We start from the raw sequence: 23,808 nt of genomic DNA, 5'->3' as shown, positions 1-23,808 counted from the left end.
CAAAGAGTGACAAGCTGACCTGAAAGATTTATATAACAACGGAGTGAGCTAAAAACATCTCAACAAGTGACAAAGCATATTCAGAATAAAAGGAACGGTTTCAAACAAGTAAGATATCATAATGCAAGGCAGAATACAAGAATTCTCAAGGATACCATCTCATTAGATACAAATCAAATGTGTCATGTCATTCAAAACATATTTGGTTCATAACCAATGGAGCATAGAGTAATTGGAGCATATCGATAACGTACGAGATGTTCCAAAGCATATCAATTGCAAATAGCACATTTCAGAACATATCAGTTCATAGCAAATGAAGCATAGAGTAATTGGAGTATATCAATAGCATAGGAAATGTTTCGGAGCATATCAACGACATATGGAACATTTCGAAGCATGCCAATAACAGATGAAACATTTCGGAGCATATCAACAACGAATGAAATGTTTCGGAGCATATCAATAACAAATGAAACGTTTCAGAGATCATCGAAGGCGTATGAAATGTTCCGAAGCATATCAACGGCGTATGGAACATTTCGAAGCATAACAATAACAGATGAAACATTTCGGAGCATATCAAAGAACAAATACGAAACAGATGCTCAGACGCCGTACCCTAGCATAGTGCATGTGAGGTTTAACTCAGTGGTGGCTCCACGCCGTGATGAGTTCTCGACTCCATCCACGGGTAGCCCTTTCCTACTCGAGCCCTCTCACCTTGCCCAAGTGCTAGGTCGGCTCTGAATTTCATATCAAACAGATAGATGATGAAGTGGGATTCCAAACATAATATGGTCCATCCATTTCTGAATGACCACCAAACATAATGTAGAGCATCACGGGCTCTAAGCGCATACCCTTTACCATTTCTGGCAAGGGTCCAAATAATCCTACAAACACCAGAGTACAAAAGGGTATTGTGAACAATAAATTGGGACATATCGGAAGCACATGTGGAATAACGAAATATACATGTGCCTTTATGAGTCAATACGATGCAAATCAATTTCCAAGGGAATGAAACCAGAATATGTGAAATCGACCAAAGCTCGATTTCTGGCAGAATTCAAGAGGCACATTGAACAAATGATTCAAACTATCAATTGTGCTCTAATTTACTCAAAAATATATCATTGGAAAGATATTTCAATTTATTTTCAGATAAAATAAGTCTCGTATAAATCAAAGTTTCCAACAAAGAGTTAAAATTGATTTAGTAACCAAAGGTCAGAAAACAAAATCATTACTTAGCATAATCCAAAGGGTCGGATTCAATAGATAACTGAGCAAACATTTGGACTCTAAATCTTTTAATCCAGGTATCAAAGGAAAGATCTACGAGTCTAGTTTCCAATGTAATAAGATTTGAATAAATCAAAGTTTTCAACAGGACTTATAGGCAGTTCAGTATCAAAAGGTCAGAATCTCAGACGTTGCACAGATTCGAATCGTTACGTCTAAACAAGAGATATATCAAATGCAAGGCTAGAATAATTCAAAGTTCCTCATATTCAAAGCAAATGTAGAGATAAAATTACAGTAAGGAAAGATCAAGACACTTGCAATAGGAAAGATTAGAAAGCTTGCAATAGGAAGGATAGAAACACTTGCAAGAGAAAAGATTAGAAAGCTTGCAATATAAAGGATCAGAACACTTGCAATAGAAAAGATTAGAACAATTACAGGAGAAACGATCGGGAAACTTGCCTTTTGAAGGTTTTGGTCGAAAGATTTGAAGAAGGTGTACGCTCGAATCCTTTTTCTACTTTTCCTCCATCCCCTCCTTGTTTCGTTTTGTGCACTCGTTTTCTTTCTTTTTTCGCAACTACATCACGAGTCGAATATCAAGGCATAGTCACCTGCTCTCTCTTACTCTTATTCCTTCTTTTTCTTTCCCAAACGCAGCTGCTACAACCACCGCCGCTGCCATAGTCGTTGCCCCTTCCACCGCACTGCCTTCTTCCTCCCCTTCTTTCGCAGACACAACTGCTGCATACGCAGTCGCTGCCGCTGCGGTCGCAATCCTGTCCGCAGCCCCTTTTTCCCCCTTTCCTTTCTTTTCTTTCCCAGCTGCAACTGCCGTAGTCGCAGCCATGGCCGCAGCCACCACAACTGCAGCCTCTTCTTCCTCCCCTGCTCTATTTCCTCTCCTTCTCTTCCAGCTGCAGCTGCCACTGCCACTGCTGCCTCCCCTTCTCCTCTTCCTCTCTTCTTCCCTTTTCCTTTCTCTTCTTCTTCCTTTCCTTCTCTTCTTTCCCAGCTGCACTGCTGCAGTCGCAGCCTCAGCCACGGCCAAAGCCTCTTCTTCCTCCCCTGCTCATCTTCCTCTCCTTCTTCTCTTCCAACTGCAGCTGCCATCGCCGCAGCTGCAGCCCCTTCTTCCCCTTCTCTTCTTCCTCTCCTTCCCTTCTTCCTTTCTCTTCTTCTTCCTTTCCTTCTCTTCTTTCCCAGCTGCACTGCTGCGGTCGCAGCCTCAGCCACGGCCACAACCTCTTCTTCCTCCCCTGCTCATCTTCCTCTCCTTCTTCTCTTCCAACTGCAGCTGCCATCGCCGCAGCCGCAGCCCCTTCTTCCCCTTCTCTTCTTCCTCTGCTTCCCTTCTTCCTTCCTCTTCCTCTTTCCCTGCCACAGCTGCAGCTGCCACAGCCGCAGCCGCAGCTACTTCTTTCCCTTCTCCTCTTCCTTCTCCTTCCTTTCTTCTTCTTCTCTTCTTCTCCTTCCTCCCCTTCTTCTCCCCGACGAACAGCACCTCCTTTCCTCTGTTTCCTCTTGCAGGAAACAGAGGTGCCGCCTCTTCACCCGCTTCTACTTCTTCTCTTCTTCCTCACCATCTCTTCCTCTCCTTCTCTTCTAGCTACAGCTTCCACCGCCGCAGCCGCAGCTCCTCCTTTCCCTTCTCTTCTTCTTCTCCTCTTCTTCTTCCCTACTCCTCCCCGACGTCACACACACCCTCTCCTCTGTTTCCTCTGCAAGAAACAGAGGTATCACAACCTCTTCTCCTGCTTCCTCTTCTTCTTCTTCTCCTCTTCGAACGCCCCACACCTCTCCTCTGTTTCCACCTGTAGGAAACAGAGGTGCTGCAGCCCTAGCTGCTGCCACCTCTCGCTCCTCTCCCTCTTCCCTCTCTTTTCCCTCTTCTTCTCCTTCTCTTCTTCTCCTCTTCCCTTTTCCTCCCCAACACCACACACCTCCTCGCTGCAGCCTTGCTGCAACTATCCTCCTCTCTTCTTCTTCTTCTTCTTCTTCTTCTTCTTCTCTTCTCCCTCTTCTTCCTCTCTTCTTCTCCCCACGCCCCACCGCTCCTCTCTTTGTTCTCGAGAAACAGAGAGCGTGGGAGGCCGTGGGATAAAACCGAAATTTTTGGTTTTTTTTTTCTTTTTGCAACTTAACAGTTTAGTCCTTGAAATTTCTATATTTACATATAGGTCCTCCAATTTACATATAAATCCTTATTAATACATTTTCAAAAGTGAGGGATATTACAGGCCCGATGCCCGAACTCTGACTCGATGCTATCCGACCCAACGTTTGTATGATTTGCCTTTATGTGATCGAAGTTTCTCTTACGTCATTTATTTGAAATGTTTATTACTCTATAAACTCATCAATTGATTTAATCATCAAAATTGATATTAGTAATAAACTTAATTTTATTATTATTTAGATTTGATTAAGGGATTACCAATACTAGGTTAGTAATATCAATCTCTCTATTGTAACATAAGTAATCTAGAAAAAACTGGCTCATTAATAAGTATTATTTAAAAAAAACTTTTCTAATAATTATATATATATATTTTCCACGTGGTAGCCCTACTTACGTAGTCAAATGTCTTCTCCACAAGACAATTGAAACAGTAAATTTGCTGCCTTCAATCAGAAAAATAACTTTCACCTTACTATTCACATACAATGGAACAAAACTCAACTCATTGATCTATTTCTAATTTCTAATCTTTTAGCCCCAACGTAGAATAATAAAAGTGAAAAATATAGAATTAACAAAAACTATGATCGCATTCATTACATGTTTTTTCATTCCATAAACATAACATTTTTTACTTGATTTAAAAATAATATTTCTATCTTAAAGATATTCTTGATTATTAATAACTTATTTATATTTATAATAATTTTAAATAATTAGATTTTTAAATAAAAAAAATAAATTAAAAAAATATTATAATCGAAGATTTAGGTCGATACATCATATGGATCAGTCCGTATAGTGTTCCTAATAATTATTAATCTAATTATCTTGTAAAGGAGGTATTTTTGAATTCTCCGTAATATGATTAAGTATATTTTTAAGGGTCTATACGCAACAAAACCACTTGTATTCATCGATATTTAGCTGTTTCATCCTCCACACTTTCACAGTCGAGGGTTTTAGAGGAACCCCAACTCGATCCTCTCATGGCATTCTCTTCCGTTTCCCTCCTCCTCCGCCGCCGCCGCTCCTGCGTCGCCTCTTCTCCCCCAAAGCTCCTCCCTCTTCTCCTCGTCTCCCGTGGAAAAATCCCACAGTTTCCCCCCTCCGCCCGCTCCCTCTCCGCCACCCCTCTCCCTCTCCCCTCCGACCCCCCCGACTCCCCCAAGCCCTCCCTTTCCACTCGCCTCTCCTTCGTTTTCGACCAGATCGACGCCATCGACCGCGACCGCACGGCCAAGGACGCCGCCCTCCAGCGCATCCGTGCCTGGCACCAGAATAAGCCCCCGCCGCCTCCCGCAGAAGACGGCAAATTCGCACCTCCCGCTACTTGTGGTTCGACCCCCTCCGAGGTCCACGATCTGGCGGCCGATGTGAGGACGGATGAGAGCGTCAGAGATGTCCTCAGGAAGGAGGTGGAACTCGTGCACCCCTGGCCGGAGTGGATAGAACTGATGGAGAGATTGGCGCAGCAGAATTACTTTGATTTCCGGAGGACGGATGAGGAACGTGTCGCAGAGAATCTGTCCATCGACCTCTCGAGGATAAAGGAAGAAATGGGGTTTGATTTCTCGAGGGATTGGACCACCGTGCGGAATGCTTGTATGAATCTTGGCCGTGACCGCTTTGATATTTTAAGGTAGGAGCAAGTTCTTTCCTTAAAAAGTTTTGTTTTTGGTGGTGCTCTGGTGATTTTGGGATTTGGGATTTGTCCAATTTGGTAATGGTAGTGGATACCTTCCAATTTTGATCTTTTTGTTTGTTGTATCAAGTTCATGGAAGAAACTGGTGGCTAGAATTTTACCTTGTATTACGGATGTTACTTTGGTATTGATTGAATAACAACTTTGTTTGAAATAAATTTTTTTGACATGATAAGCATGCACAGGTGCACCTTGGAACTGTTTCTGAATGTTTTTTGGCTTTATAGCATTTGAAGGTACAGTGATAATGATGTGCTATTGAAATATAGGTCATTGTCGAGGAAGGATCTTCAAGTTCTAGTTGGTCATGGATGCCCAAGCATGGACCCAAAAGTTGTTTTCTCAGCGAAGCTGTTGAGGAAGCTTGTCCACCTTGATGAAGGAGACGTATGTACAGCCATTTTTAACATATATAATATATAGTTTATTATGAGTTGGAAAGAATCTTATGCTTGTTTTCTTGGTCTTTTTGGTGATTTCTATGTTCGAAATATCTTCATCTTTTTATATCATGAATGCCTACTTAAAAAGTAACTTGCATCACCTATATTACTAGAGTAACTAGACAAACTGTTTCTTTGTCCATGAAGGTTACTGCATGTTTTGGGTTGTTGCCTCAATAGGCATTTTCATTAGCAAAGATAACAGGCCTAGCAATACTGTTGACCACTAAAGAGATGATGAGACATACAATATGTTAGAAGTTTGTTAGTTGAACAGGACTATAGAGTATAGAATTTGTTGTGTTCAGGATGAAATTAACCAGATGTCTCAATTGTCCTTGAAGCATGGTCTTCTTGGTGCTTTGCTGATGCTATCAGATATGGCTTGCCCTTGATGCAAGAAGCAATATGTAGAGCAATGTTCAGGTATAGTGTGAGGTGCTTGTTGGAAAGTTCGCTAATTTTTTTAACTAATTATTACTATAATTGCTATAAGTCAGCAGTAAACATGATTTTTTTTCCAAAATGGGTGAATAATTGGAGTTTCTAGAATAGCAACAACAGTAATTTACCATATGGTGTCAGCTACATGGATAATTCCTCACAAATTAGCTCTGTCAAGGGCGACCTCTAACAGTAGCCATATTATTTACATTTAGAGAACAATGATATTATAGGCTTTTAATTTTAAAGCAGTGATTGCTGATGAGATCTTTGGTGCCAAAGCATGTGATCTACATCCTGTTGCCTTAAGCAAAATATACCAAATCCAATTATCCATTTCCATTTTCCCTTTGTGCACAAAAACATAGAAATGATGTTCTTAATCGGTTAAAGTGTTGCTTTACGTTTGCAAATAGAGAAACATGTTAGACACCCTAGGCATGAACTATATGCTTAATACTTTGTTTGATGGATCCAAAATGATTAGATCATCCAACACGAATGATTTTAGAACCTCTTAAATTACTATAGCTGATCCCACAGTTGATCAATACATGAATGAAGGAACTTGGATTAAGATTAGCTCAAGGTGACATCAAAACTGCCAATTTTCAGGAGCCAGATTTTGGTTGATCTTAGATTATTCCAATTTATTGTTACAGATCTTAGTTACTGCTAGCACCATGCTGGTTCAGGTTGATCCTGGGTGACCTTGTTCAATTTTGATGTGGTTGGTCTAGATAGGCTTTTTTTTCTTTTGCATCGTGCACGTGCCACGTTCTTGCTGCATCAAGGGTAGTCATCTGCCACCGAGGACAGGGAAACAAGCACATATCCATAGGGGGGTTTGAACTAGCAACCCATTGAAATCTCTTGGGTGCCTTAACTGCCCAACTAATGGGTGTCAGCAGTGGATTTCCATCTTTAATATGCAAAATCGACAATTGTGACTGTACAAGTAACTTCCGCTTATGAGGTTACATAGAGGCACATTTTGGTGTTTCATGAATTTGATAAACACATCTTGAGTTTGCTTTCCACTTAAGACTTCAATTCATCTACTAATTGAGTGTGGCAGCAGATTCATAGGTGCTTCCATTTATGTTGAATCCATCAGATACTGTGAATTGCAAACATAACCATGTTTTTCTTGCTTTGAAATCTTAGGTATGTAGTTCTTGCAGTCTAAGGAACTCATGTGGTAGAGGATATATCCTTACACGCAAAGAAGACGAGGCACGCACTCTTGATGTTATGCGCGTCTTACTGACGTTTGGTTTTGACCATGTAAAAGAAACAGTTGAAAATAAACCTCTCATGAAGATGAAATCTGTGAAAACCGTTGTCCGCAAGCTGCTACATGAGATTGTTAAGTTGAGTGCAATTCCAATAGATCCCAATCTTCCACCACCCATTATCCAGAAGCCTCCTCCTAAGGTAAAGCAACCCCCTCCGCCACCGAAAAAAAGAGTGGGACGTGGTGATGTGGAAATGAAGAAAGGAGATTGGCTTTGTCCCAAGTACTTCTTTTGCCTTTGTGCTTCTTTTGAATTCTTTTTCTTGATCCTGTGACTTTGTTGGCTAAAGTTAAATGATTTTGGACTCAGGTGTGACTTCATGAACTTTGCAAAAAACACTGTTTGCTTACAGTGTGATGCTAAACGACCCAAGAGGCAACTCCTCCCAGGGGAATGGGAATGCCCTCAGTAAGTTCTTTTTATCTTTTCGTTTTTACTTTATCTCTGACTTCAATAGATATATGATATCTGTTCATATGGTTGTTGTTTTGTTCTCCTTTTGGTGAAGTAACTTAGCTTCACAATCTTAGAAGTCCTTAAGAATCTAAAGTTCATTTATCTTTTTTGTTAGGTGCAACTTCTTGAACTACAGGCGAAACTTGGCATGCTTTCATTGTGATCACAAGCGTCCCCCTGATGAATATACAGATAATCAAATGCACTTAAAGCAATCTGGTCCAAGGACAAGATTGGAGAGGACCACCAGAATGAGAGATGTTTCTAATGCATGGAACTTTGACTTTGATGACAATGAATCTGATGGTGCAGATGTTGCTGCATTTGAGTTTGCAGATTTTCATAAAAGCAATGTAGGCTCTCCAGACAATCGGTCTCATAGGGGAACTGATATGGAATTTGAAGATGATACTAGTCATACTGCCAGGGTTTCAAGAACCCGAGAACAAGATCAGTCCTTTAAGGAAGCTGATGAAAGGAAATCCACCTTTAATTCGTATAGAACAGGATTTGATGATTTTGATGACAAAGAGGATGATGATGTGGACAGTTACGAGCTTGATAGCCCTCGAGCAAGTGAAGTTTCTCGGATGAATTACTCTGAGCTGGAGCAGACATCCGAATCTGAAGATTTTGAGGAATTTGATCATCATGCTAAGTCAAGCCAAGGTGCCAAGGATTATGCATCTGACTCCGAGGATGATGCTCGTGCAAATCATCCTTATTGGAGACCCAATCATGCTGCAGACGCTAGACGGAAGTCTGGAGGCAGGAGTCACACCCGCCCGTGTAGGGAGATGCCTTTCAATTCAGATGATGACTATGAACTAGGTTCTGATTCTGATGAAATGGATGGGAGTTTTAGGTCTAAACAAGGAAAAGGCCATCAAGAAAATCTACATAGGGCTAGTAGAGGAAGAATTTCTGATTCTGATGATGGTTCTCTTCTTGGTATGCAGTCTGATGATGATGACTTACGTGCCAGACGAAATAAGAAGAGAGGAAAATCCACTTATGGAGGTTCACAAAGAGAGTTTCTATCCACTGATAGAATAAATGGCAGAAGGAATTCTTCTGTTAGTGGCCACGATGGCTTGTCTTCTAGAGGATTGCACATGCGTGGAAGGGGTCCTGGAAGAGGTCCTGGAAGAGGTGGCCATGGAAATTTCAGAGAGAATGAGAGATTTCAGCAGTTTGATAGGCAAGTTGATAGGAAAGGATTTGGTTTTAGGCAACAAGGAAGAAGGAATCAGTTTCCCAATAATGGAACACGAGGTTCACGCAGAAATGTAAGAGATTCGGAGTGGTAATGAAGTGTTTCTATGCATTTGATCAGCCTGATAGTAGGAACAAAATTTATGATCGGCAATGGAAGTGCTAGTGATTTCCTGATTGATCCAGCAGCTTTGATGATGATGAATATAGGTCTTAGGGATGGAAGACCTATATAGAAAATGTTGCTGTCTGAACTTGCTAAATTCTCTTATAGAGGTGAGCATTTTGAAGCAATATACAGGTGATTTTTCTGTTGAAGAAACTAACCCTTGGGTTGGTCTCCATTACGGTGGTTGATTGAAGATTTTGAATATTCACTGTCACAGCTTTGCATTTTTTTACAATGTTTCTTACCTCTGAAGTCGTTCGATCTGCCCAGCAATCATTTCAATGAAGTTTGTTCATCATGCTGATTATTCTTTGGCAATCTTATACAGTACCATGTTGTTGTAGTTTATCCACCAATGCTACAAGTGCCAAACTTTTGCTATTGGGTCTCTGGTTTGTAAGTTCCTTTTCTTTGGAATAATTGTTCTGCCACATCAAAGAATAAATAACCATCAACTGACTGGAAAATTAGCTCTGACTCATCGAGTGATGTGTATCATTCTTTTCTCATGGCAAAGAAGTGGTGAGCTGTGATCTGTCTTTTTAGTTTCTCCCTTTTGGACAATTTTGGGATCAGAAGATGACAAGAGTTGGGAAACTGGTTTATGTATATAGTCCCTGGGACCTCCAATCTGATATCTGGAAAATTTCTTGTAATCTCATCAATACTTGCTTTATTTCCTTCCATGTTGGTGTAGAGGATATGGAAAAACAATTATTGTGAAGACCAGTGAACACACAACGTGGCGTGAGATGAATGATTAAAACTTTTGAACTTTGTGAATGAGATGACGATTTTGTAACCTTGAGATGTTTGTGTTTTTCATTTGGGAAATCTCGAGTGTTGGTCTTTTTGGATCCATGCACGATGGTGTTCTTTGTTAAAGAACTTTTTCTGCCTTTCATGATCATCAATCTATCTGCATGTGTTGGGTGTGTCATATTATAAATCCTCGCAGGTAATGCAGAAAACAAAACAAGAGGGGGCAATGCAACCAACCGTAAAGGGAATTCTGACCAGTAAGCATTATTATTGCGTCGAAGTTACATGATATTATAACACGAGTTCTTATACATCAGCATAGTCGTATCTCTCAATAGTTTATTTCCACGCATCCCTAGTCGAATTGGATCATCATCCAATACTACTCCACAGGGCAGAGCAGAGTTTAGAGTGCTCAGACCCAGAGAGCACCTGCATCGCGAAGAAGAGGGACCAGTTTCCCACCCAGGTGAAGTGACATGATCCTGTCCGTAGATCCAACCGGCTTGCCGCCGATGAACACGGCCGGCACCGGCGGGTTACGCCCCACCAGCTTGGCGAGAGCCTTCCCCATCTCTCTTCCCCTGGGGTCCTCGTCCAGCTCGTAGACGGCGGCATTGACACCCAGGTCATGGAAGAGACTCTTCACGGTGTGGCACATGCAGCAGGAGCTCAGGCTGAAGATTACGACTGCCTTTTGGGATGCCAACTTCATCACCTTGTCCATTCCTGATGCACACACGAGATGTGGCTGTTTGAATGACTGTGTTCTCAGAGATTTGTTCTGTGTCGGACTTGTTTCTGCTGCTTGACTCGATTATATAGAGAGAGAAAGAGACAGAGAGCCAAGAACAGCACCGGAGCATGTTCCATGGCCAAAAGGCCCTTCTTATCATTGTGTTGACAGTGACCCCTTTGTGTCAGCAAGTGGAGTGATTTGGATAATGTCAAATATCTAATCAGCTGTGGCCACAGATCGGCCAATGCATGAAGGAGGAATATGAACCATTTAGCTTTTGACGTCGACAAATGCTTTTGCATTTCGATAAGGTTCGAATCCACCCTCCCTCTTGGAGGATCAGCAGGGGACGCCCACCTTTGCTGCACAAGTTTCAAGACTCCTGAAACGTACGTGTACGTGAGCTGCCACTGCAAGCACACGAATTTGGCAATTGGCAGAGACGGGACAAAGGTTACAAATATATTAATTAGTTATCTTTAATATTTCGATCCATATATTTTCAAAAGTAATATTGAGATCCTTATTATTATTATAAAAATAAAATATTTAATTCTGTTGCTCCAATAAAATATTTTTTTTTAATTTTTAATTTTATAAAATTATCTTTTTTTTTTTAATTCTGTATAGGAATCTTAATGTTTTACTTTCTTAATTTCGTAAGAATAAGAATCCCAATATAACTTAACTTTTGAAGGTGTCGGGATCGAGATTGCTAAAAATAACTAATTATAAAAAATATATAATTAGCTATATAAATTAAAATCATTTATTTTACTGCCTTTTACGTACATATACATATTAGAATGAGCATAATAGATCATTTCTAAATTTTTTTATTTCTTCACATCAACGACACGCCGTAATATTTCAATTAATCGAGATCGACCATAACGATAGATTTTACATTAATTTATGCCAAACAGTATCCTTCGAAGTTCTCATAGCTTCTCGTAAATAGTCCTTTTATTTGTTTTACCTCTTTTTGCACCGCTAATTCTAATTGTTATTCATCGATATATCCATATCATTCTATCATGTTAAAAAATTCTTTCTCATTTTATCTCCTATCAAAACTACACTTAATTGTTTACAGATACAAACATATCTTTTTCTACCGATTAGCTCCATACATCTACCTCGATATTCTTCATCTCTTCGGTAATGAACTTGCAAATTGTACTAGAAATTACAATATGCAATGATCTAGTTGATTTGATGGACTGGCAACAAATGGTTATCGATACACATTCATGTTAAGCACTCGTTTCATCTCAGTTATGAAAGGTGGATGAATGCTACATATGAATCCCAGAACGAAGTGGAATCAGAAATGACCATCACAAACGTCTTCTGCATCGAAAGAGTTACTTCCGAGAAACATTGGCTAACAATTGGTGTATGAAACAGAAGCATAAGATCTTCTACAACTGTGTGGGACAGACGGGACTCACGCAAAATAGTGGAATCCTCATCCTGTACGTGAAGCGACAGTTGATTCCGATGGTCTTTGGCTGTAGCAGAATCTTTTGGGTTGCAATCCTTCTTTCTTTCTTTGTTTCCCTTATCCATTGGCTGGATGAAAAGCCACCACCGATGTTGCTCGTGTTTTGTGCTGCTACATCTGCATGACCTCATCGAGGAAACATGTTTTAATCTGTGCTGCTGCGACCCGAGCATGAACACTTCATCTCTGTTTTGACTGTAGCATGCTGCCAGGAAAACGGGCATTCTCTTCGTGGATCGGATGCGACACAAGGAAAAATAGGAAGGGAAGTCTCCAAGAAAGAGGAGACACGATCATAGAACATAGACAGAGGCTTGGTATGAGTTTGTGCCAAGAGAAACAACCAAGTCATTGAGCTCGGACTGTCGCATGTTTTAGCTTGTTACAGCTTCATCTATTACAGATGTATATCGATCATTATGAATTCAGGCATGAGATATGATGCTAGCTGAAAGTGATGATAACCTTTGAGTACTGGAGGAGACAGATGCGGCCCTCAGAAGAGAATCCACTTCCACTTCCACTTCCACAGGGAATGTGTTGTGTTTAGATAAGGGTACAGAAGTTGGTATCATAGATAGATAAATCTGGAATTCTCGAGAAAGGAGATTTCTGCACTTTATTCTTCCATCACCCTCCACTCTCCTTTGCCTTTGGAAGATCCTCCAACATGTGTGTCATCGAATTGGAAATCCACCAATCCATGTCAAATGATTTGGACAAGGGAGACCTTTTTTGGATGATCTATCTGATCCCTTTGGAGCTGAGTCACGTTGGATGGGTAAGAGATTGGAGTGTCATCCAAATTGGTCATCCAAACAGTGAATGCACCGTGGGTGCGCAGATCACATCACTGCAGAACGTTGTGTTTTCCGACGATTAGAATGTTAAAGCGGACATGATTACGACTGTCTTTTGTTTTTTCACCACATTGGATCGATGATAGGCTGAAGATCTCTGCAGAATCTTTTCAAGGAGCAGTAAAACAATACCATAAGAATGCCAATGCAGATTAGGAAAAATCATGTTATCGTGACAAGTGAAGAAGATTCATTTGTAGTATGGTAACATTGTCAAGAATCATCGTGCACATTTCTGAGAAGATCCACATCCTCAATCCATGCCGACCTTATGGATCCAGATATATCAGCTCTAAATATTCCAGCATCGAAAGCTCAAAAGCCTGCCTTCAACCGAAACAGAGGACCCCATTTGCCATACCTTGCTCTCGGTGAAGAACAAGACACCCCATTTTTCCCCGGTATGAGTGTGCCAATCCTTTTAGCCTCTTCGTTCATCGAAAGCTCAGCCTTCACTCTGTTCTTCAGCTGCGTCAATGGCTGGTTACCATCGTTGCCTTGTCACTATAATTTGAACCTCATTGATTCGAGAGGTCAGTGTGGGCTAATTATACATATTACCTTTTCTAGTTAGTTCTCTTTAGTATTCCGACTTAAAAAGTTACGTTGACTTTCATATAGTAACGAAAGTGAAACATCTAGATCTATTTATTTTAACGCTATTAAATTTACTAATAAAAATATGGAAACAAAGGATAAAAATATACGACATCGATGGTAATAGACAATAGTATTGTTAGGGCCCACGGATGGCTATTGTGGATGAGGAGAATAACAACGAGAGATAAAGGCCGCTTTGCATCTGCATCGACGTTGATGCAATTACCGAGCGACACTGTTTAACATCTGCATCGATGTTGATGAAGTTATCGAGTGACATCACTCTGTATCTACGTCGGCACTGATGTAATCGCTGAGCGACGTTGCTCTACATTTGTATTGGTATTGATGCAGATGCCGAGCGATCCTTTCATCACTTGGCAAGTATATCGACGTCGATGCAAATATAAAACAACCATCACCTCTCCCCATCTCTCTTCTCATCCACAATACATACCCATAACCCCCCAACGACATCATTGTCTACCACTATCGACGTCATCCATTACCATCAATTAAAATGTTTAAATTATCTTTTTACTTTTTATTTTTGTTGATAAAATCATCGATAAATGGATATGGATATTTCACTTTCATGATTATACGAATACTAATGTAATTTTTTAAAATTTAAAAATTGATAAAAATAACTAATTATATGAAATAATATATAATTAATCCACTATATATTTAATCAAATATGAATTCTATCGTACAAACTTTTGAGATCAAAAGGGACCCACCATAATTTGCAAAGATAGCCGAGAGGTTGATCCACGTCGTCAATGACCTTAGTGTAAAGAAACCTGAGAATGGAAATGCTTGCTGTCTTATGCTACCGATCCATGAACCACAAAGATATGACTTCCGGTGAGGGGCAAATGGTTCTTGAAAAGTCCCGACCACCCTATGGAACAGTTCAGGAGACAACCAAGGCACTAGAAACACCAATCATGTTCTTTTTCATTCAGAGAAACATCCTCAATATCAACAGCAAAACAGTTCACTGCAGTACTATCCTGAACTCAGCATGATAAATTCACCAAAAGCCAGAATTTGAAGACTAACACGCTGCTGTACACTAAAAAGAATCTGTTTGCGATAAAAAAAAGTAATGCAAATAGAAAAAGTTAGAATAGGTACACCAATTAATTTCACATCTTCACTACCTAATAATCATAAACCCATTACTACTACTACAACAACAACAACAAAACAGAAAAGTCCCAACTATTTGGGGTTGGGATCTTTTGCTCAAGGATAAAATATCCGTAGAACTTGTATTATAACATGGTAGTGCCATCCAAATAATGTTTTAAATGTCCTTGAGATAAATCAGGACATAATCAGGACTTCTACAACACATTTTTCAAATAACAGTAACCAGAAACCTAAAATGTTCATGGGGCAGAACGGTTGGAATATAACTAAAATACAGAAGGATTCAGAAATTCCAGGATTCCAGACATTTATTTGAGTCGAATAACGTAAACCAGAATCCAGTTCTTAATACGGGAATCAAAAGGCCAAAAGGAGGGAAAAAAAAGGCAATTTACAAGGCACCAATAGACTCTTCTCCGTCTTGCTGACTCAAGGCTAACAATACAAAAAATCAACAGATATAGAAGAAATACAAAGAAAGGGGTTGAAGAAAGCTACTTTTTACCTGGCCATCCAATTAATAGGGTTTCTAACTACACCAGCATATGACAATGCTCAAGTAATAAACAATTTGCCTGTTTCATATGGCATGCATCTCATCTGACTTGACTAATGCCCTTGTTTTGCTATGCTTCCTTAGTAGCACTGGCACCTGCAAGCTGTTTTGAGTTCGTCGGTATCTGAGAATTGCCCGCAGATTTTTTCTTTCTTCTTGGGTTTCCCGCAGCAGCAGAATCAATCAATGGTCCAGACCATGCTGTCATTCCTCCTTTCTGGTAGGGGAACACTGTGCCGAATGAAGCTTCAGGGGGGTCAAATGCAGGATCCATATGATGCAAGGACTCCAGTGGGTAGCCAAGTGCTCCATCCTGGTGTGGTGGGGGGAACTTTTCACTCTTACTCTTTGCATTAGCATGTGTAATCAGACGCCTTCTCTGCTAGTTACAAAAAGAAAAGACATGTTATATAGATATCCCATGGAAGCTGCATGGTAATAGAAGTTACAGCTCTAGTTACATATTAGAAATAAACAGCAGCCTCTTAGGAGTATACTCGGAGTATACTCACTCATAATTTCTTTTTTACGGAAACTCTCCATTGCCAAAATGAGTGAGAATGTGTCCAACCACTACAATTTAAGACTAATTCTAAAGTCAAGGCCTAAATGGGTATGAAGTACAAAACACCAGTGGCAGAGAAAGAAATAATCATTAAAATTTTAAAGAACTGTCAAGACCACAAGTTTGTCTATTTGAAGCAAACAGGAATTTCTATGGGCTTGTGTTGCCTTTTCCTTTGGTTATAGTTCATGAACTCAAAAGGTATTCAGGTTGGTCATATGCTGAAATATGAATGATATTTGACGGGTGAAGGTAAAAGAACTATGCATGCTAGAAGATCATCGCTGCAAAAGTCTTATATGTTCATGCTTAAGTAACAGTCTGAACACAATTGGAATGAATAAAAATATGTACACTATATGATATACAAACTTTGCTAACAGTCTATGTTGTGTGTCAATTATGGCAAACTCTAAGCAAAAACCTTGCACCTTTGTGACATCATATAGCTTGCTCATCAGCTAAACAACAACAACGAGCTGTAACATCCCAACTATTTGGGATTGGGTATATGTATCTTTTACTTCCATTTAACTCTGCTGAGATTCAGTAAGAAAATGTATAGTTAGAAATTATCCAAGTTGGTTACAGGGTACTTTAAAATACCCATCGATAAAGTGCACACAGACTGGTATTTGTTTTTCTTTATTAGTTCTGGTTGATACTCAGCAATATTGGTATACTGGTACCATACCGGTCCAGGACATCACTGAAACTGGTACCAAACCAAGAAGTCAAACCTTGGTTATTTGGCCCACAGCATTAATTCAATACTTATATGTGTAGATGGGAAATCAACTAGATGATTCTTTAGCAAGATAAATATGGCTTTTGGTTTAACTACGAAGCTATTCTATTCAAACAATTTTAGAATAGCTTAATTTTAAGTAATGACTAAAACCAAACAAAATAAGATTAAGGGATCAAATAAAGTGCAGTTTTGAACTTCAGCTCGTTTTTCCTTCTTTTTTTTTTTTTTGATGTTCAATAAGCTGACTTGGAAATGCAAAAGGATTCAACTTCCTTCAGAAACCAAGTATGCTGGATAATAAAGGAAAAAACTAGTTATGCTGATAATTTACCGAGAAGCATCTAATTAGGTCTGAACTAATCTCACCATTTGAAGAAAAAAATATCCGTACATTGTGCTGTGAGCAAAAAGTATTTCTGCAATACAGGCTCCTTAAACCTCTTCTCATATCTCATATACTCTCTTTTGAAATCTTTTATTATATCCTTTATACTATCTTTACATGCTGAGCTTCTAAAATAAATAATTCCATGCAAGTTATTTCCTATTTTCAGCTTAAACTAGTTCCTAAACTAATAAAGGTCGGAACCCACACTATGATGTACCCAGAGGAGCAGAAGTTCCTACAGTTCCTGCCTTGATTGCAGGTCACTAGTTGTCCAACTCCTGGCGGCCAGTTTCATTGTCTAAATTAAGTCCTACAAGTAGTAGGTCCGTTACTATCAGTACAATAGATGGTCATAAATTATGGAAAAAGAATTCCCAGACCACAAGGTATGTAATCCAATGTTTCAAAAAATAACTTTGGTTACCAACAACTAACTTAAATACTCGGCATAGCAGCAGAACAATTTCATTAACATCAATCATAAGAAGATGACATAAAAAGTAGCAGTTTATTTAACATACATCTATGTTTACTTGAAGTTCAGCATTAGCATCTGGGGCTGGAACTGCCCTCATAGCTCGGTCACGTGTGCGTGTCTTCTTCGTTCCATTTATGTTGCCTTTCCCTCCAGCAGTTTTCAGTCTGCATAAGTTGATCTCACTAATTACATATAATATATTTGAAATGAACAATTCAGTATCCAAAATCACTTCACGATTCATTGATATCTTAAATGTCCTTGTGGCCATAACTTTCCCTCTAATAATTGCTAGACAGGACAAGCATTCATTGAAAAACTGATACTTTCATAGAAAACTTGATTAAAGGGTAACAAACTATATTGCTTGCCATTATTTTTCAGACGGAGTATAATAATTACTTATATAGAAGACTCATCTTACTCCACTGACACTATCACTATTATCGAGTATCATTATGGCACTGCTATGTTATATCAACCGCATAAAACACAATTTCAGAATAACAACATAGGACAAACACTACTACAAGGAATATCCAGACATTTATAAGATCAGATTATTTCTGAATCACCAGCAGACCCTATTAATAAAAAAAGCATGTGATAATGAAAATATGAGAACTGATTTTCACCGAGAAATAGGTTTTGAAGCATTATCAAAAGAATTCATTGGATGTAGACCAAGGAAATCAATAGGAAGGTAAATAAAAAAAACCTTCTTGTTTCTTCATCCCGCAGTTTAGCATCCATCTCCTTGCTTGGAGGATATTTTGGCAGGCTAGATGGCTCACATGCATATGGTGGAGTACTAAAGAACTACAAAAGGCAAAGCAGGTCATGAAGTTGATCATATTACAATAAAGAGATACATATACTGAGGAAAAAAATGCACATAAATTGCCAATACATATAAGTGGGGAAAGCAAAGCATGGAGCTAATAACAAATTATTATTAGTAACTTCTTGATAATTCCAATCTAGCATGCCGTTCTCTCACCTGAATCAATGGATGGATCTCAGCAAATGAGAGATTAACTTGGCAGTGGATATAAGTTTTTCCTTCTCTTGTTAGATGAGAAAAAGAGGCAGGGCTCATCAGACCAAATGTTGAATTTATGCTAAGTCAATCTTGTCAATTTAAGATGCCAAGTTACCACTGCATCAAATCAATAGACGTACCTTGCCACATGGCATAAAAAAAAAAAGGAATATTGTGAACTTAATAGTGGTTGACACATCATTTGTGGGAATCTCCTCAGCCATGATTCCACAAAATCCATGCATAGAGAACATTCCCCTACATGGTGGAATTTGAATTGGGCAGCTAGAGGAGGTAGCAACCTTATGGCAGGCAGATAGCTGACCAATGTTTTGCCCAATTGGAATTGTTGGAAATTAAAGAATGGACGAGTGGAAGAAGGGAAGGATTGAGAAAGAGCAAGAAGAGCTAAATGCTCATGATTATAACTGAAGCAGTAGGCTGCATATATTATACGTGTCAATGCATGTGCCAGTATTATACCCAAAACAGAACAATCCTAGAGAGGAGGCTTCAAAATTTGCATCAGATATAGTCTTCTTATTGATCTTCGCAACTATCTAAAAATCAAGTGTCATAATTTTTTTTTTTATAAAAGGGTAAGCGGCGAAGGCAGGATTCGAGTCTAAGACTAGGACCTTGTGAGAACTATAAAAGTATTTCATTGACATAAAGCAGTGCCCAGAGTTACCAGTTACCACTACTGTGTAACAACAAGAAAACATATAGAACTAGAGCTTTTCAGTTAAGCAAATATCATGCTTGATTAATTTCTACATGAACATGAATTTGTTATTGTTCAAGTAACCAAAAACATAACCAGAAAATATACTATCAAGAATGAGCAGGATAAAATAAAAAATATATTAATAAGAAGTTCCTTCAAAAATAACAACAACAACCCGTAATGCCTCATCCATTTGGTGCCATCTACTTCCAAAACATTCATAGAAACCAAAACGGTGAAAAGGCCATGACATTAACAAAACAGCCTTATTATCAAGCGTGCAATGAGCTTCATAGCAGGAAAGAAAAAGATCAGGCCATCACAAGTACTAACAAAATTGTTGTCCAGAGTACAGATATCATACAATATGGAACTCACTTCACTATTTAATGCAGCTGTGGCAGTTAAACGTTCAGCTGGATCGATTGCCAGAAGAGTTTCGATTAATGGCAATGATGATGGTGGAAAATCCTTGAATGTCTCCTTTATACAACGTTTGTATGATTGTTGAGGTTTAAAAATTGTGGCATGTGGCAACCTTGACTTCTTCCAGTAGTCCTCTGAAGGGGAACCACAAAGCTTGAAAATCTTATGCAGCTGCTCAACCTGATAAATGAAGCCATTCATCACACAGCAGTCATGATATGTAGAAACCTTATAGAAACAACAAAAACATTGTGCTATTATGTGTTATCAGCATGGTCATGGTAGTATATGTATAAAAAATTAAACTTGTAACAATGTCCAGGCAATACCTTTGATAAGTCAATATTTGGTCGGTCCACGAGGAATTGTCCGCTTTGGGCAATGAGCACACCCGCACGGTTGTCCTTTCGGAACTCGTGAGCTCCAAAAGGTACCTCTAAGGATAAAGGTGACCCGGTGGATTTATAAGCTCTTGGTTCCCCTACTCCTTAATCAATGTCCTTATCAACCTCAATTAGCAACTTTACATTACATTGTGGCATCTCTCCTATACATTGACACCTTGAGTTGAAATTATGGACGAAATTAGGTCAATACCCTCAAATGTTCTTGATTGTTAAGGGATTTAGTGGACTAATCCTTTGCAAATCAACTGACCAATTTTACAGTGGCACTAACAATTTCTCTGCTTGCAGGAGGAAAGCCACATATAGTGACCATCCTCACACTTAGCATTGACAAGAGCTTTGGATACATTTTGATGGTGTAAACTTGTATTACCTTGATCTCCTAGAGAATGTGACTTAGGTTCTGCCAGCATATTATATACCAAACTATAGCCCCTCAAAGGTGATTGATATAGTCAGACTACAGCTAAAATTACCTAGAAGTAGGAGAAAGCAAGAGCACAATCCAATAAAGGATCAAGAAAATGTACAAACATCCAGAGTCAATCTCAGAATTGTTTGCACATTTTTCTAACAGGCCCCATTGTCCGTCAGGTTTTCACAGAGAAGGGTATACCTAGAAATGTTTATTGAATGCTTTTAGAAACAAGTCCACTAGAGATGCAAGCCTATCTAGTCCTTCTGAGATTGAATTTTCATCCCAGACAGAATAATTTGTACAATGCTACCTTTTAAGACCAGAAAATGCTGCATTGCTGATAGAAGAATTCAATCTAAAATAGTTCATTTCATAAGATTATCATGTATAATTGGATCTCTCCACCCTCAACTATAATGTAAGAAGAAAAAGGATGCAATCAGAAAATATATATCGAAACCCACATTAATGTATCTCGACTTACAATGAAGAACATTGTAATTTGTTTTATCTTATAATCTTTTTCTTTTGATCAACTTTTATGAATCATATCTCATGTCCCAATTTACACATCAAGTCCAACATATTTTATGGCCAACCATGCTTCAAAATGTTCTCTATATTTTTTGGTTTGATCTTGGTCACTCTTAGCCAAATATTTAGACTATCTTCACTTCCAAATTACCCCTCACTACTTCCCAGAAGTTGCTTGCTTCTGGTTAGTCATCATAACAGATGGGTTATCTTCAGATGATTTTGCAACTTCTTGCATGAGAACAATACTTTGAAAATTGGGTATCGCCAACCAATACTTGATCGAGCTATGGTGAACCAGGTATATCATGTCAACATGTTTTTCTTCACACAAAGGGAATCTTTTGGAAGGATCAGTCGACAGGAACTACAATTCTGTGTTCATGGAACTGAGCTATAATATCATACTTCCACTGATTCCTTGTCTTGCCTTATACTATTAACAAATCCTAGAAGCACATATGTACCCATCTGCCTGTGCATTTTATGTTATCTCGATCAGACCATAGAAAGGAAACTTAAACAGATCCCTGATTCATCACTTCAATTTGACTTGCTCAAACTTCAATAAAATGTTTATCATCTCTTTTTTTAATTGTAACCTAAATTTGGCCACAACTAGCCAATTCCATATGATCCTCAATCTTTTGGCTTGGCTTCTCAACTGTGCTCTTCGCATCCTCTCTTTTTGGTAAAGACAATTCTAGACTTGCATTCTTGTCAGGATTTTACCTTCAAAACTGTGTTAAGCACTTCAACAAAGCCTATATCCTTTGTTATGGCAAACATTCTAAATTTGCCATCACAAATCATGTTTCTGATCACCATGTTTTCTTCTAGCAAATATCTATTGCTGATTATCACACCTTGGTTTAACAAATCTATTACAACAATGATTTCAGTAGATGTAACACAAGAATATATGACTCTCATCAGAATATTGATTACATCAATTTTCTCTACAAATTGTTCATCATCTACCATCATCAAGCCTACCATCACTCTCACACAGGTACCTTTAGCTCAATAGAGCCAAAACGTAACCTGTATATGTGGATAAATACACCTTAAATTCCTAATCAGTATATAACATGTTCTTTATATTATCATCTTTCTGTATCGGCAATGATATACCGAAAGATAGTTAAATACCAAATAAAGGGAAAACAATAAACTTTTTATGGCTTCTTCCTCAGAAGTTATTGTCATGTACCATGTGGAAATTTGGACGTTGCATAGCATGAAATCAACCAATTACCTCAGTCCTCCCAGGCATAATAGGTTTTTCGGCTAACAACTCTGCTAAAATGCAGCCTGCACTCCAAAGATCTATACCCACACCATAGTCAGTGGCTCCCAAGAGAAGCTCTGGTGCCCGGTACCACAGAGTGACCACCCGGCTAGTCATTGGATGCTTATGGTTAGGATCAAAGAACGTAGCTAGGCCAAAGTCTGCGATCTTAAGTAACCCTTCATTATCAATCAGGAGATTGGAACCCTTAATGTCTCGGTGCAGCACACCATTATTGTGACAGTGCTCCAATCCTGACAATAATTGGTGCATATAACACTTCACCTGCCCAAGCACAAATTCAGAAACCCGGCATGAGAAAGATGATACATCTAAGAGGTGAATAGAGTGGATATATCTTGAAAAACCAACCTGAGGCTCGGTAAACTTAATCGTGGGACTCGCAGCTAGACCAGCAAGGTCGTGCTCCATATACTCGAACACCAAGTACAAACTGCAAGTCATCCTGGAAGTCACTAGACCTTCCAGTTTCACCACATTAGGGTGATCCAACCTTCGTAAAATAAGGATCTCCCTTGCCATAAATTTCACACTCTCTGGCTCCATATTATCGAACCTGACCTTCTTCAGAGCCACGATTTTACCCGTCAACATGTCCCTAGCCTTGTAAACGTTACTGTAGGTCCCTTGCCCAATCTATATCACAACAAAAAGTGCTGGTTTTAGTAGCAAAACCTCACTGAAACAGGCAAACAGGTAGAGACCGCCGAAGTAAAGGTGGAAGCTAGCCTTGTCGATCTTCTCGAAGGTGTCGGCGCGTCGGGGCGTCCAGCCCTTGATGGCCTCCCCAGCGACATTGGATAGCCAGGAGGGCCACCCGGCGGCCACCAGCTCGCCGTGGACGTGATCGGGAGGGTTGCTCAGCCTCGGTTCGGGCCTCTGCCGCCGACGCCGCGCCGGACGTTTCCCTGCCGGCCGTTCCGCATCTTCCTGCCGGGTGGCGACGTCGGTGACGGTCGCAGAGGCATCGACGACGGTCTCGTTCCTGGGCAGCGTGGCCTGGGACTTGCGGCCGGAAGCGACGGGGGCGACAGTGCGATCCTTCTCCCGCCGGCGGCTGCCGAGGGAGGAGGGCGTGGGGAGGGGGGAGGCCTCTTTAGCGAGGATGCAACCCATAGCTTAGCTCATCACCGCCGCCGCAGCCGCCGCCCGGAGGTAGAGGAAAAGGAGAACCCGAGGAGGGATAACCGGCGGCTCGATCGGAGCTCCGGCGACGGGAGCGCCCTGGTTTTAGGGTTGGGGCTCGTCGTTTCCCGGGTTCTAATTCGATGTTTTGTTGTGTGCGGAGAAAAAGATGCCGGCTTGGGAAGCGAGGAGAAGGTTGAAAAGATACATTAGAAAAACAAGGGCAATCATAAATAGGAAGAAGACGAGCAGGGGATACAAAGCGGTATGCTGATTCGCGCAAACA

The 23,808-nt window shown here is 39.8% G+C and overlaps 3 protein-coding genes across 3 annotated transcripts; 1 reads left to right on the top strand and 2 right to left on the bottom strand.

Moving 5' to 3' along the window:
* Positions 1-4,373: 4,373 nt before the first annotated feature.
* On the top strand, positions 4,374-9,972 carry LOC135626320 (uncharacterized). Its single transcript, XM_065131545.1, has 5 exons — positions 4,374-5,075; positions 5,409-5,526; positions 7,194-7,546; positions 7,634-7,732; positions 7,896-9,972. The coding sequence occupies exons 1-5, from the start codon at positions 4,423-4,425 to the stop codon at positions 9,088-9,090; spliced, it is 2,418 nt and encodes an 805-aa protein (XP_064987617.1). The 5' UTR covers positions 4,374-4,422; the 3' UTR covers positions 9,091-9,972.
* A 193-nt stretch (positions 9,973-10,165) lies between these two features.
* On the bottom strand, positions 10,166-10,715 carry LOC135627303 (putative glutaredoxin-C14). Its single transcript, XM_065133349.1, has one exon. It carries the CDS (start codon positions 10,651-10,653, stop codon positions 10,342-10,344), a length of 312 nt encoding a protein of 103 aa, XP_064989421.1. The 5' UTR covers positions 10,654-10,715; the 3' UTR covers positions 10,166-10,341.
* Positions 10,716-15,075: 4,360 nt separating this feature from the next.
* Positions 15,076-23,742, bottom strand: LOC135626318 (probable serine/threonine-protein kinase At1g54610). Its single transcript, XM_065131542.1, has 7 exons — positions 23,127-23,742; positions 22,749-23,033; positions 22,344-22,661; positions 19,679-19,906; positions 18,250-18,350; positions 17,575-17,695; positions 15,076-15,728 (listed from the first exon to the last, which is right to left on the bottom strand). The coding sequence occupies exons 1-7, from the start codon at positions 23,511-23,513 to the stop codon at positions 15,420-15,422; spliced, it is 1,749 nt and encodes a 582-aa protein (XP_064987614.1). The 5' UTR covers positions 23,514-23,742; the 3' UTR covers positions 15,076-15,419.
* Positions 23,743-23,808: the final 66 nt, after the last annotated feature.

Source organism: Musa acuminata, chromosome BXJ2-11, assembly GCF_036884655.1.
Source record: "Musa acuminata AAA Group cultivar baxijiao chromosome BXJ2-11, Cavendish_Baxijiao_AAA, whole genome shotgun sequence".
NCBI lineage: Eukaryota > Viridiplantae > Streptophyta > Magnoliopsida > Zingiberales > Musaceae > Musa > Musa acuminata.
Note: the sequence above shows the minus strand (reverse complement) of the source record. Positions and strands in the feature narration are given on the sequence as shown.

Coding starts and splice junctions, on each gene's coding strand:
- LOC135626320 (XM_065131545.1), top strand. CDS start 4,423: ATGGCATTCTCTTCCGTTTCCCTCCTCCTCCGCCGCCGCCGCTCCTGC. Junction 5,527..7,193: donor TCCACCTTGATGAAGGAGAC/GTATGTACAGCC, acceptor TTGAAATCTTAG/GTATGTAGTTCTTGCAGTCT. Junction 7,733..7,895: donor GGGGAATGGGAATGCCCTCA/GTAAGTTCTTTT, acceptor CTTTTTTGTTAG/GTGCAACTTCTTGAACTACA.
- LOC135627303 (XM_065133349.1), bottom strand. CDS start 10,653: ATGGACAAGGTGATGAAGTTGGCATCCCAAAAGGCAGTCGTAATCTTC.
- LOC135626318 (XM_065131542.1), bottom strand. CDS start 23,513: ATGGGTTGCATCCTCGCTAAAGAGGCCTCCCCCCTCCCCACGCCCTCC. Junction 23,034..23,126: donor CCTTCGAGAAGATCGACAAG/GCTAGCTTCCAC, acceptor GTTGTGATATAG/ATTGGGCAAGGGACCTACAG. Junction 19,907..22,343: donor TTATGCCTGGGAGGACTGAG/GTAATTGGTTGA, acceptor TTCATTTATCAG/GTTGAGCAGCTGCATAAGAT.